The 13,873-nt window shown below is 36.3% G+C and overlaps 2 protein-coding genes across 3 annotated transcripts; both read right to left on the bottom strand.

The window, feature by feature from the left end:
• Positions 1 to 437: 437 nt before the first annotated feature.
• On the bottom strand, positions 438 to 4,137 carry LOC107472748 (putative disease resistance protein At3g14460). The gene is made up of 2 exons (XM_052257192.1): positions 701 to 4,137; positions 438 to 452 (listed from the first exon to the last, which is right to left on the bottom strand). The coding sequence occupies exon 1, from the start codon at positions 4,124 to 4,126 to the stop codon at positions 719 to 721; it is 3,408 nt and encodes a 1,135-aa protein (XP_052113152.1). The 5' UTR covers positions 4,127 to 4,137; the 3' UTR covers positions 438 to 452; positions 701 to 718.
• Positions 4,138 to 7,897: 3,760 nt separating this feature from the next.
• Positions 7,898 to 13,050, bottom strand: LOC107472757 (putative disease resistance protein At3g14460). Of its 2 annotated transcripts, XR_001588845.3 has the most exons (3): positions 9,291 to 13,050; positions 8,906 to 9,046; positions 7,898 to 8,259 (listed from the first exon to the last, which is right to left on the bottom strand). XR_001588845.3 is itself a non-coding variant. In XM_021134723.2 (2 exons), the coding sequence occupies exons 1-2, from the start codon at positions 12,931 to 12,933 to the stop codon at positions 8,988 to 8,990; spliced, it is 3,702 nt and encodes a 1,233-aa protein (XP_020990382.1). In that variant the 5' UTR covers positions 12,934 to 13,050; the 3' UTR covers positions 8,842 to 8,987. The 2 variants fall into 2 exon arrangements, 1 of the variants encoding a protein (XP_020990382.1); XM_021134723.2 differs by lacking the exon at positions 7,898 to 8,259 and having other exon boundaries at positions 8,842 to 9,046.
• Positions 13,051 to 13,873: the final 823 nt, after the last annotated feature.

Below are 13,873 nucleotides of genomic sequence, written 5' to 3'. Positions count from 1 at the left end.
TAGAAGCTTCCTAATGCACATTTTAATGGTTGAATCCATCGTTGACTATAGTAGTTAGCTATCTCTTGATGCCCCTGGAAAATCTATTTGAATTAGTATCCATAAGAAATTATATGAGATAAAGCAGTTTCAAATATCAATACCTATATATCCATCAAGTTTATGTTACCTTCATAGAGAGTGTAGCTGCAACTCTTCTTCTTTTAGCCTTCTCCGAGTATATGACAGTCTTGAATTTGAAGTAATAACAGAGAGGAAGGTAGCTTTTCTCCTGCCATATTCTCCAACCTGAAGTAAGTTATAAAGAGAAATAGAGTAACTATACCAAGGTGAAGCTACAACAGAAATCACTTCTTTTGATTGAATGAAGTTAATGTAAGTATGGTTTGTATTGTGTAAAGATTATGTGGCGAAATCATAGCCATCTGGGCACTGGTACCTCGGAGAAGCTACTGCAGAAGATGGTGAAAACAGTAAATTTGATTCATCCATTGTTTAATATATCTAAAGAAATTCTTAAATGCACGAAAGAAGACATAGACTGTCTTTCAATTTTTATTTCATGGTAACTAATTCTTATAGTCCTCTGCAAATGCAATTCTATTGAAAAAATACAAGTGTTAATAAGTGTCACGTGTGCATGTGTGAATTTATTGTGGTAGCATGTGTTAATCACTAATCATGAAGATTAGAGAATTACCTGCTCAGAAATCTCTGTTCAGACGAATTTAATGGTGGGGATGTGGGAAATTTTAGGCCAGATTAGTTGATGCTTGTTCTTGCAGTGTTCTTCCAGCAAAGGACACTGTTTAATTTGAAGTAGCAAGAGAGAGGGAGGCAGCTTTTCTCCTTCCATATTCTCCAGCTTCTGGCAGAATGAAATGTGCAATTGTTGAAGGGAGGTGAGGCAGAGAAGCTCGTTGCACTCCAATGTCTCCAGATTATCGAAGCACCATATCTCAAGAGTGGTAAGGGAGGGAATATGGGGCAGCAAACCCACCTCTGGGTATGACTTTATGTTCTTACACCCATAACCATAAATTCTTAGATGAGTGAGGGCCTCCAAATTGGCCATCCATGATAGATCCCTCATTTGTTCCTCACGAATTCCCACCTCAAGTGATTTCAAGTTAGGCGGCAAACCAGCCTCTGGCAACCTGCAAATGTTTGGGCAACAAAATATCTCGAGAGAATGTAAACTTGGGAGTAGACTATTCATGTCACGTGGTAATGCCTCCAACTTGTAGCAATGTGTGATGCTGAGATGAGTCAAGTTGGGTGCAGCCAGTCCTTCTCCTGCAAATGACACTAATTTGGAGCACCCACTGATTATGAGACGTTGAAGAGCAGCATGTGGTGCCTCTGACATTGAGATTGATTCCAGATTCCCACACTGTGATATCTGGAGAGAGTGTAAACTTGGGAGTAGACTATTCATGTCACGTGGTAATGCCTTCAAATTGTAGCATTCTATGAGGCTGAGATGAGTTAAGTTGGGTGCAACCAGTCCTTCTCCTGCAAATGACACTAATCTGTGGCATTCATAGATGGAGAGACTTTGAAGAGCAGCGTGTGGTGGCTTTGACATTGAGACTGATTCCAGATTTCTACACCATGATATCTCGAGATTCTTGAGATTGGGAAAGGCATCCAACGACAAGGAGGTCAGTGAATGACAGCTGTCTTCTATTTGTAGCTCTACCAGATCATACTTCTGCTTCTGTTGCTCAGGGAATTCTAGTTTTCTACAGCTATGGATTTTCAGCTTTTGCAAAGATTTGAGAAAACAATTGGCCGGAAAGGATACATGAGAGTTATACCCTGAGATGTGTATTTCTTGGAGGCAACTTAGATGGTTCATGCTGATCATTGCTTTCAATGCAGACTCTTTCTCATATTCACATCCCCTAATTGATAAAGTATCCCCATCAAGAAACATAGATGCGGGGAGCCATTCTATAGAGGAGTTATATATACATAGTTTGCGAACTTTGGAAACATCCGACAAAGAAGAAACGATTCTGAAGAATACCTGATTAAGCATCTCTTCCTTCAACATTCGGCAATTTCTTATATGAAGAATCATAAGTTGAGGAAAAGCTTTTGAGTCAGGTAAGTGCCACTCCTCCCAACGTGCCATATCATCAAATTCCAATCTCTCCAGCGAGGGAAACGGTGTAATATGCAAAGAATGATGATCTCCTTCATTCTTGTAAAACTCGCCGCCAATACTCCTCAGCTGATGGAAGCGTTGAATGCTTAGGGACTTAAGAGATGGCAGCTGTCCAAGTGAAGGCAGCATGCAGCAATGGTCACAAGACTCAAGAGATACACTTGTCATGTTTTGGTAGGAACAATGCCCAATCCAATTTGGAAATATGGTACCCTTGTATCCCTTGATTTTCAGCTCTTTCAACCCACTGTGCATTTGCAAGTTATCGAGCATGTCTCTTTCTTTTTGTGTGCTTGAAACCAAATCATTACTTGGAGACCATTCCAAGCATAATTCATCAATGTGCTTCTTATCCATTATCCTTGCGCTCTTTGCTTCATTCACATCAACAATATTCTCCAACTTCTTAATCTCAACGGATCCATGAAGATTTACAAGCCCTCCTAACTCTTGGATTCCATTCTCTTCGTGCTTGCCCACGATAAAGTAACTTAAAACGTGCAATTGATTCAATTTGCTCATTTTTCTGGGCATTTCTTCCAAAGAAGTTCCTCTAATATCAATATGCCGCAAACTCACAAGATTATGCAAACCACTAGGCAGTGTAGTTAGCTTAGAACAATGATTCAACTTCAATGTTTGCAAATTAGACAACTTGCACAAAGACTCGGGCAATGTCTTAATATTAGTGCAAGAGAGATCCAAGTAGCGCAGATGGATCAATTCTCCTATTGAATCATGCACCACATTAAGTTTACTAAAGGATAAAGCTCTCAAGTATTTACACTTTGATAATATGTCACAAGTTGCCGCTTCAATGTTGCAGTTGGGAGATATGAAATCGCCAAACAATAATAATGTTCTCAAAGATTCTACTTTAGAAATCAAATTAAGAAGTTTTGAGCTACAATGACGTAAGTTTACACACAAATGCCGGGTTTGAATCCTTATCTCCTTCTCTTCACCAAGTTCTTCTGAGTTGCAATAGAAATCCCCAGCAAGGAATATTGCTAAGTCATGCAAGAGATCGTGCATCACAAAATAATCATCACCGTCTTTAATCTTCGTGAAAAATAATCTGCAAGTTAGTTCATCAAAACACTCACAACCAACTTCTTCGAAACTCTCTCCTCTCTTTGGTAGTGGTAAAAGATCTTCTGCCATCCACAAAAGGATTAATTCATCCTTCTCAAATTTATAATCCTTGGGATATAAAGCACAATAAACAAAACAACGCTTTAAATGTGGAGGAAGATGGAAGTAACTTATCAGTAATGCTGGGATAATCTTACTCTTCTGCACAGAAAATCCCCAAATATGACTCGTTAGTATCTTGTTCCATTCCTCAACATCGTGCTTTGTACGTAACAAGCGTCCAAGTGTTTCTGCAGCTAATGGCAAGCCATCACACTTCTTGACAACCTTTCTACCTATTTCTTCAAGTGCTGCACTCCCATTTGATTCTGGAAAAGATGCATTGTTAGCAAACACTGACCAACAATAGTCTTCTGACAACCCTTTCAGAAAATAAGGGCGACAGTTCTGAACTGCTAGAGCAACATTTTTCCCGCGAGTAGTCAGAAGAACAATACTTCCTTTCTTCCCATATTGGAAAGGGGTCATAAAATTACTCCATTTGTCTCCATCATCACTCCAAACATCATCCAGAACAATAAAGAATTTCTTGTTCAACAATTTTTCTTTCAAAGTATGGTGAAGTGAATTGAAGTGCTCAACACCTTGAGTATTTGGAGAGATCTCCTTTATAACATTCTTTGTAGTCTCAGCAATATCAAAATTTTCTGAAACACAAACCCATGCTTTCAGATCAAATCCCTTCATGAACTCCTCCTCTTTGTTGTAAACTGATTGGGCTAATGTTGTTTTACCAACTCCACCTATGCCAACAATAGCAAACACAGACAGCTGATGCTCATTGTTGTCATTCAGCATCTTGAATAAGGCATTCTGGTCATCCTCCCTGCCATACACACTCCCTCTTACAAGAGAACTGGACGGAGTCCTCCATGATGAGCTACCAGTGGGAATCTTTTCAAGACCAAGGAAATCTTTTTGTTTTCAAAGATCCTCAATTCTTGTAACCACCGCTTCCATCTTGTCGACCATGTCATCTCTATCTCGGTTGATGAAGAAGCTAGGGGACCACCAGGAAGAACTTTGCTCCTTTTGAGTGGCGGCTTTCGTGAAGACAGCGTCCAACAAGTCCTCAGCATAGTAAACAGCATCCCTGAGACTATCAAGCCACTTCCTCACAGATGGATTACCGAACTGCTTCAACTCAGCATCAGCAACAAGAGCTTCAGCACCCAACAGAGCAGTCTTCAGCCTTTCAACCAATCCAGGGCCAAGTTTCTTGCCCAGGACCAAGTTGACAGCATCAGTTGTAAGGAACCTGTCAAAGAGAACGTTAATGAAACCAGAGAGGAAAGCTCCACCAACAAGTGCAGCAGCCATGATATGATCTCAACAAGTGATAAAAAAATTTAAGATATGAAGGAGAAGAGTGAAAAATGCAATGCTTGCAGGCTTTGTAACCGAACTGTGTGTTGGTGTATCAAAGCTTATAGTGAAGAAGTAGTTCTCAATAATTTGTTAGCAACAAGACAAAGACAATAATTGACTAAACAGGGATCTGAGGGGCCTCATAAAAAGTTGGTATCGTTAGTGGGAATGCCTTGCTGGCTCTTTACTAATTTTATGTGTTTGATTGTTATTTTGCAATATGGAAGTGTCATGCAACGTAATTTTCAGTTTTGCCTTTAATCCTAACTGTTGTTAACTTTTATTTCCAAAACAAGACATGTGATTGAAAGACGTTCAGTTGTAGTTTTGTGGAAATTTTGTGTTTTGTATTTCTCCTCAGATACCTTATCATTATCATAATGAGCCATTTCTGGTAAATTTTGGCAAAGTAATGAAGCTGAAGTTAAGCAATGCTCACTTTCTCAATTATTAAGGCATACTTCGTCGTCTAGCACCTTTGTTTGGGTAAGAAATTGCTTTGGTCTTTGTATTATACTTTTTGGTCTCTAATGAATCATAACACTCCACTCTTTTGAATTATTAATCAGTGTAATGCAACAATTTTAGTCCATACCATGTAAGTTTTATTTTCTTTAATTTGTAGTACGAACTACGAAGTAGTAGATAAGATATGGTGTATGTGATGTGATGAAGAGCTGCTCCTTCAAATAATTCATCTTCATTCACTGTATTCCCTTTTTGATTGTGTGGTGCTCCAAACTTGTTAAAGACATTCACTTCAAGTCCTCCCAGCTGGCTCACACTAACTTTGTCCTTGATTCTACTTTATTTGATGGATGCAACATAATTGCATCTTGTGAAAAGTTTCAATTGTTATAGGCACAGGTTCAATAGTACTACTATACTAGTCTCTCTCAAATGCATCAAATATTAGTAGTTAATTAGTTATGGTATTTGAAGTTTTGAACTATTACTAGTACTTATCAAGCAGTGTTATGTATGTAGTTGCAGAGTTTTTTCTTTCTTTTTTTCTCCCATATATATATAAACAAAAACACTAAATTTTCAATTTTTTTAGTACATAAAATACAAAGAAGAAAAAAACATAAAAAGACAAAAGACGCCTAAAATAATTATTTTTAATAAAAGGAAATAATGCATGCAATGAAATGAATTTGTGGCGAAGAGAGTTATTTATAGGTGCTTAAAATGTTGGCAATTGATGCCTAATGCTAAATAGTGCTTTTAATTCCATGAAAGAAGTAAGAAAAATTGCAAGTTGAGAAGGTTTCAACTTTTCTCATAAGATATTTTTCTCACTCTTTTTCTCAATTGTAAGACCAGATGCAAAGTTTAAGAACTCACATGATGTTCAAGGCAGAGGTAGTAAGCTTGACACTGGCAGCATCCACAAGCATGATAGCCACCTTCACATCTTCATAAACCATCGATCACTAATTACAAAGATGCTTGTACTTTGTAGGCTTTGCAATTCTCATAATTTCTTGGCAGGACTGTTAACAGAAAGATATTCATGTTAGTCTGTTTCCCAATAATAAATAACTTCTACTTCATCATGTATAGTATCTTGTTTCTCAGTTTATATTTTTTTCACCTTAAGAGTTGTTTGTTTAATCTTTAGATAATATTATTGGTATACATTTTCATCTTTCAATGTTCTGTGCAATAAAAAAATATATTCCAGCAACATACCCCAAACAGAAGCCAAGTTAAGAAATGTGGCTTATAGATATTGATTATTATCATTATTATTATTTTTAGTATATTGATTTTTTCTTGGACTATACTTGGGACATGCTACTGTGGTTTAAACACAGCATCAGTAACGCTCTTTTGATGATTTACTAGCAAAAGAAACGCTATTTGTGACAACATAAGAAATTTCATATTGGAATTGCTTTTGGCCTCAGTATTATACCCTCCCCTTTTTTCAGTATGAAAGATAAATCTTCCAAAATAACTGTGGTACTCCTAACTTGAGGAAGGTTTCAGCATATGTGACACATTCATGTTGATTTTTTTATTATTATTGTTGGATGTGTAACCACTTTCTTCTTCTCAAAAACATTAAACAGAGTGAACTTTTCGAAGAAAGGAATCATAGTAAAAATACAAGACATAAGACAATATGATAGTGCAAAATTGATGAAGAAAATAATCAATTTTCTAGAAGAAAAAGACAATATATATATTACTCCCACAAAACACGTAGGTCTAAATATAGTAATATATTAAAAGAAAAACCAAAATAAGTCTATAGGATGAACTTCTTGATTCCTTTCTCTGATTGCTTGCTATTCTACTCTTCCCTATTTGTAGCCAATTTTCCTATTCTACTCTTCCCTATTTGTAGCCAATTTTCCTATATACTGAAAAGGATGAATCGACAAAAATATAATAATAAAAAATTAACAAGAATAATAAAAAAAATAAAAAAATAAGTTGTGTCTCTTGTTAGTGTCTTTGTACACAATGTCTCTATCCATGTCTCATCTGTCAAACACGATTTTGTGTTTCTGTGTCCTTATCTTAGTGTCCTGTCCCTGAAAACAAACGCAGCCTATGTAAACGCTCTCTGTAGGCATGGTACATGATAGAGCTCAATGACGTCGTTTGATTCATGTAGCCGACTCCACCTAGTAGGATAAGGCTTTGTTGTTGTGGTTATTGTTTTGTTGTTGCCTTGCATGCCTACCATGACAACAGCAATCTCAGCTTTTTTTTTTTTTCAGCAACCTCAGCCAATGTCTATAGCATTTTTTATTATATAAAACTAAGGAGCATGAATCTGCATATCAATCATGGTCATATGGTAGTAATAATATAAGGTTAAAATCTTTTGGCAATAGACAAGCCTTCACCTGATGATAGCTAGCTTATCTATGAGGTTGCTTTAAAAAATAACTCATTACAGTTTTAAATATGTGATGCTTTGGGACTAATGATTTTTGTATTTTTATTTCTGATAGTTGATACAGAATTGAAAGTTGAGGAAGCTTTCAAATGTTGCACAACCAAATTTAATCATGTATAGAACTATAGGAAATTACTGCATTGGGCGCTCATGATGATTCTTTTATTGGATTGCTGGATGTAAATATTATCTTCTTCTCAGAGAAATACAGATCACAAAACTCTCTATTGTGAGATAAAAACCAAGAAAATTTTCCAAAGAAAGTGGTACAAGCTTCATTATTATCTCAATGTGAGAGTTAAGAACTCAAGAGAAGGTAAAAAGCTTCATTATTATCCGAATCAAAGGAACAAAATAAACAAGTCTCAGAACTTACAAGCACTGACCACATATTCTACAGAAGAAAATGGTCAACCAAAAGATTAAATTAATGAAACTTTCTGGCAGTTCTACCACAGAGCTTTGAGTGAAGAATCTCCAGTTAAAATTTCAGTTCAATATCACTAGATTTTACCATCCGATCATGCACTTGATGAAAACAAGTTGCTGATGAAAAAATCTGCTGAGATGAAAATAGCACCTCCTCTCAAGTTTTCTTCTATTTGCTCAACTGGTGTAGTTAGGTTAGTAGCCTGTTGTAAAGAACCTGTTTGATAAATACAAAAGAATATGAAAATTTTAATAAATGGAAGTACAGCACAACCAATCTTCCTTTGTATGATCTCATCTTCAAAGAGACAAAATCAGTTTGAGGAAACTTGACAAAGAAATAACAATATTGCAGTGAAAATTGAAGCTGACATAAACAAATAAAGAAAAAACTAATTCCATAAACAATATTCTTGTTTTATCTTTATCATTATTAACCAAATTATATCACTTTGCTGTTAATTATAGTGGCAAAATCTACTGTCCAAGGTGGCAAGGCTCTTGTATCTCAAAATTTGTGGCCATGCAAAGCAGAAAAGCAAACATCAGACCCAATGTTGAAAACTAACAAATTTGAATATAAATATACAAATTTTATAAATATATAAAATTGTTAACCGTCAATGTTCAAAGGTATTGTAACGAAAAGTACATTATACAGATTTCAAAAACAGTTAAAGAACCAAATTTACGTTGCTATATACAACTTAGTTCAGCATAAACATCACACAGTGGCAAAGGCCATTTTGTCATGAAGTGCATATAACTAATTCCTTCTCAATTCAAGCTTTCATAACTTTTTCCTTTTTTCCAAATAAAACAGCAAAGTAAATTCTAAAGTATAATGGAGTAATCATACCAACCTGCAGCTAAAAATAGAAACCACCTCTTCTGACTCCTAACATACAACTCCACTGCCTCGAACAAACTCAGGATTATTAATTCCTACACATATGGTGAAATCCTAGCCATATGCATCCTTTTACCTCTGAGCGAGGAGGGATCTGCAAAGACGGTCAAAACAGTAAATTTGATTCATCCATTTGTTTAATACATTTAAGTATCATAAATAGCAATGAGTTCTTCTCAGATTAACAAAGGATATTTCTGTAAGTATAACTACAAACAGGGGAATCATAAATGAAAGAAAACAATACAACACTTTCTTCTTTTAAGAGAAACGAAATTTATGCATGATGGATTTAATTGTAGTTGCATGAGAAACAAGAAGATTAGAGAATGACCTACCAACTCTCCATAGAAGCACTTCGTTGGTACCAATTTGAATGGAAGGGATGTGGGAAATTTTGGGCCAAATTTGTTGATGCTTGTTCTTGCAGTGTCTCAGCAAATAACACTGGTCAATTTGAAGTAGCAAGAGAGAGGAAGGAAGCTTTTCTCCTGCCATATTCTTCAGCTTATTACACCCTTCAATGTGTAATTGTTGGAGGGAGGTGAGGCTGAGAAGCTGGTTGCACTCTAATGTCTCCAAATTACTAAACCGACTGATCTTCAAAGTGGTAAGAGAGGGAAGGTGAGGCAGCAAACCGGCCTCAGGAAATGACTTCACATTCTCACTGCCATAACCTTCAATGATAAGATGAGTGAGGGTGTCCAAGTTGCCCATCGACGATAGACCCCTCCATTGTTTCCCAATAATAAGCTGTTTCAGGTTAGGCGGGAAACCAACCTCTGGCAACCTACAAATTTCCTGGCAGCCCTCTATCTCGAGAGACTGTAAACTTGGGAGAAGAGTATTCATATCATGTGGCAATGCCTTCAACTTGGTGCAGAAGCTGACCTCAAGATGAGTCAAGTTAGGTGCAGCCAGTCCATTTCCTGTGAATGACACAAAATTGGGGCATTTAAAGATGGTGAGACGTTGAAGAGCAGCATGTGATGGCTCTGACAATGAAACTGATTTCAGATTCTTGCACCCTGATATAGTGAGAGTCTTAAGATTGGGGAAGTCATCCAACGACAATGAGGTCAGTGAATCACAGCTTTCTTCTATGCATAGCTCTAGTAAACTGTATTTCTGCTGTTGCTGGGGGAATTTCAGCTTGCTGCATCTCCATATTCTCAGAGTTTGCAAAGATTTGAGGCAATTTAGATGGTTGACACCCATTACCTGAAGTACAAACTCTAGAATAGATTCACATCCCTTAATTGATACCATATCCTCCCTAATAAGTGACATCTCAGACCCTCCTTCATAATCTTTATGTATATCTAGTCTGCGAACTTTTGAAACATCCCACAAAGAAGAAATGATTCTCAAGAATACCCGTTCAAGCATATCTCCCTTTAACACCGGACAATCTCTTATATGAAGATTCGTGAGTCGAGGAAAAGTTTCTGAGTCAGGTAAGTGCCACACCTCCCAACATGGCATGTTATTGAACTCCAAAATCTCCAATGAGGGAAACGGTGCAAGAAGCGAAGAATGATGATCGCCTTCATTCTTGTAAAACTCCATGCCAATACTCCTCAGCTGATGAAAACCTTGAATGCGGAGGGACTTAAGAGATGGCAGCTGTCCAAGTGAAGGCAACATGCAACAATTCTTGCAAGACTTCAGAGATACATAAGTCATGTTTTGGTAAGAACAATACCCCATCCAATTTGGAAATATTGTACCCTTGTATCCCCTGATTTGCAACACTTCCAAGCCATGGTGCGGTTGCAAGCTGTCGAGTATATCTCTTTCAGTTTGTGTGCTTGAAACCATATAATCACCTGAAGACCATTCCAACACTAAGTTGTCAATGTGCTGCTTATCTATTATCCTTGCACTCCTTGCTTCTTTCACATCAAGGACATTCTCCAATTTTTGAATCTCAAAGAATCCATGAAGATTTAATAGCTCTAATTCCTGGATTCCATTATCTTTATGCTTGCCCACGATAAAGGAGCTTAATGTGTGCAGGTGTTGCAATTTGCTCATTCCTCTTGGCATTTCTTTCAAATGAGTACCCGAAATATCGAGATGTTGCAAATTCACAAGTTTATGCATGCCATTGGGTAACATAGTCAAACTAGAACAACATTCCAGCTTCAATGTTTGTAGATTGTACAAGTCACACAATGATTCTGGCAGTGTCCTAATACATGTCCTAGAGAGATCCAAGTAACGCAAATAGGTTAATTCACCTATTGATTCAGGCAATACATTAAGTCCTTGGAACCACGGAAGTGTCAAAACTCTCAAATATTTGAGCTTCAATATTGGAGTACATGTTACATCATCAATGTTATCTGACTTTGAAAAGACATTAGTTGACAAAAATGTCCTCAAAGATTCAACTTTACTGATGGAATTAAAATTTCTTGAGACTAGATTCGAACTTTCATAAGACAAATGACGAGTTCGAGTATACACATTCACTGCATCACCAAGCTCTTCAAATCTACCATAGAAGTCTCCAGCAAGGAACAATGCTAAATCATGTAAAAGGTCATGCATCACAAAGCTCTCAGAATCATACTGATCATGTCTTTTGAAAAACAACCTAGAAGCTAGTTCATCAAAACATTTGCTACCAACTTCTAGTAAACTCTCTCCTCTATTTGGTGGCCTTAAAAGATCTTCGGCCATCCATAGCAAAATTAGTTCATCTTTACAAAAACAATGATCTTTGGGATACAATGAACAATAAACAAAACAACGTTTTAAATGTGCAGGAAGATGAAAGTAACTGATTAATAATGCTGGAATAATTTTACTGTTTTTCACAGAAAATTCCCAAATATCACTTACTAATACAGCTTCCCATTCCTTAACATCATGTTTTGTTCGCAACAAGCTTCCAAGTGTTTCTGCAGCTAATGGCAACCCCTTACACTTCTTGGCTATCTTTCTACCGATTTCTTCTAGTTTTGGATCCCCATTTGATTCTGGAAAACAAACATTGTTTGCAAACACTGACCAACAACAATCCTCAGACAACTCACTGAGAATGTAAGGGGGACAAGTTTGGACTACAGAGGCAACCTCTTTGACACGAGTTGTTACAAGAATTGTACTTCCCTTTACCCCATATTGAAAAGGGGTTCTAAATTTCTTCCAGACATCACCATCATCACTCCAAACATCATCTAACACAATAAAGAACTTCTTTTCAGACAACTTTTCCTTCAGTTCAAGTTGAAGTGAATTGAAATCCTCTACATTACAAGCAGTTTGACCTATAATATTCTTTGTAACCTGAACAACATTAAAGTCTTCAGAGACACAAACCCATTCTTTGACTTGAAAACCCTCCATCAACTTTTCATTATTGTACAGCCATTGTGCTAAAGTTGTTTTGCCAACCCCACCTATGCCCACAATGGGAATCACAGACAACTGATGTTCTCTGTTATCATTTAGTATCTTGATGATTTCCTGTTGGTCCTTTTCCCTGCCAAGGATATTACCTTCCACCAGAGATGTGGATGGAATTCTCCATGACAAAAAGTCCCTATAGGAACTCTTTTCAAGACCAAGGAAATCTTTTTGTTTTACAAGAAATTCTATTCTTCTCACCACCCCTTCCATCTTATCTACAATCTTCCTATCCCGGTCGAGGAAGCTAATAGGCCAGAAAGAACGTACCTCCTTTTGAGTGGCGGCTTTGGTGAGGACAGCGTCCAGCAAGTCATCAGCCACATAAACAGCATCCCTCAGACTGTTAAGCCACTCCCTCACAGAAGGATTGTCCAATTGCTTGAACTCAGCATCACCAACCAGAGCTTCAGCTGCAAGCAGAGAAATCTTCAGCCTTTCAACTAAGTCAGGACCAAGCTTCTTGCCCAAGACCAGGTTGACCGCATCCGTTGTAATGAATCTGTCAAAGACAACGTTAATGAAGCCAGAGAGCAAAGCTCCACCAACAAGTGCACCAGCCATGATATAATCTTAGCAACAGCAAAGTGAATGGATTTTCAGACAAAGGTAAGAGAACAATGGTGTCAAGGCAGTGAACTCTATGGAGTTGCAAGCTGGCTTTGATCTAATAATTCTTCTTTGAAGTCCACGGACACTAGTCTTTGTGAAAATTAATTAATTATATAAAAGTGGCTAAATAAACAAGGAACATCATGTTGCAGCACATGCATGTATTAAAATATCATGGCAATATATATTATGTTATGAGGTTATTAATAATAACAATAATGGAAATAACATATAAAAATTATAGGAACATGCAGGTGCACATGAATCATGGTAACAATCTATTCTTAATATATAAAAGTAGATACATAAGTATGCACCACATTATTTTTTGAGACTTTTCTTTCCTTCTACTAATGCCATGTCAGCAATATTGCTTATTTGGCACAACTTTAGAATCAATCTCTCAATTCTTGCCAAATCAACTACTATTTTCAAATCAGCAAAAAAATAAAATATACAAATAAAAAACTAAAAAATAGAATCTAATAAATTTGTAACCTCCAAATACCTTGAATTTATATTCCTATATTTATTATATCTTACCGTTATAAACAATATAATAAATTTATAACCGCAATAATTAATTTATAAATTAAAAGTATAAAAAATGAAAATTATATTTTATTATTATAATTATGTTATACCTCAAATAACATAGTCTCCTATATTGGTCGCGAGTTCGAGTTTTTGTATCTTTGGTGAAAAAAAATCATTTTAATTTTTACTTATTATTAAAAACAAATTCTATTTTATTTTACCAATATGAATTTTTAAAAGAATATTTGAAAACTAAAAAAAAATAATTTTATTAAAAGAGTATCAAAACGAAACTAAAAAATATATGATATTAGACATACATTTTCATATTAGATACATTTGTAGTATATAAAAT

The sequence above is a fragment of the Arachis duranensis genome, chromosome 2, assembly GCF_000817695.3.
Source record: "Arachis duranensis cultivar V14167 chromosome 2, aradu.V14167.gnm2.J7QH, whole genome shotgun sequence".
In the NCBI taxonomy this organism is placed as follows: Eukaryota; Viridiplantae; Streptophyta; class Magnoliopsida; order Fabales; family Fabaceae; genus Arachis; species Arachis duranensis.
The sequence above is the reverse complement of the archived record's forward strand: the minus strand, read 5'-3'. Positions and strand labels throughout refer to the sequence as shown.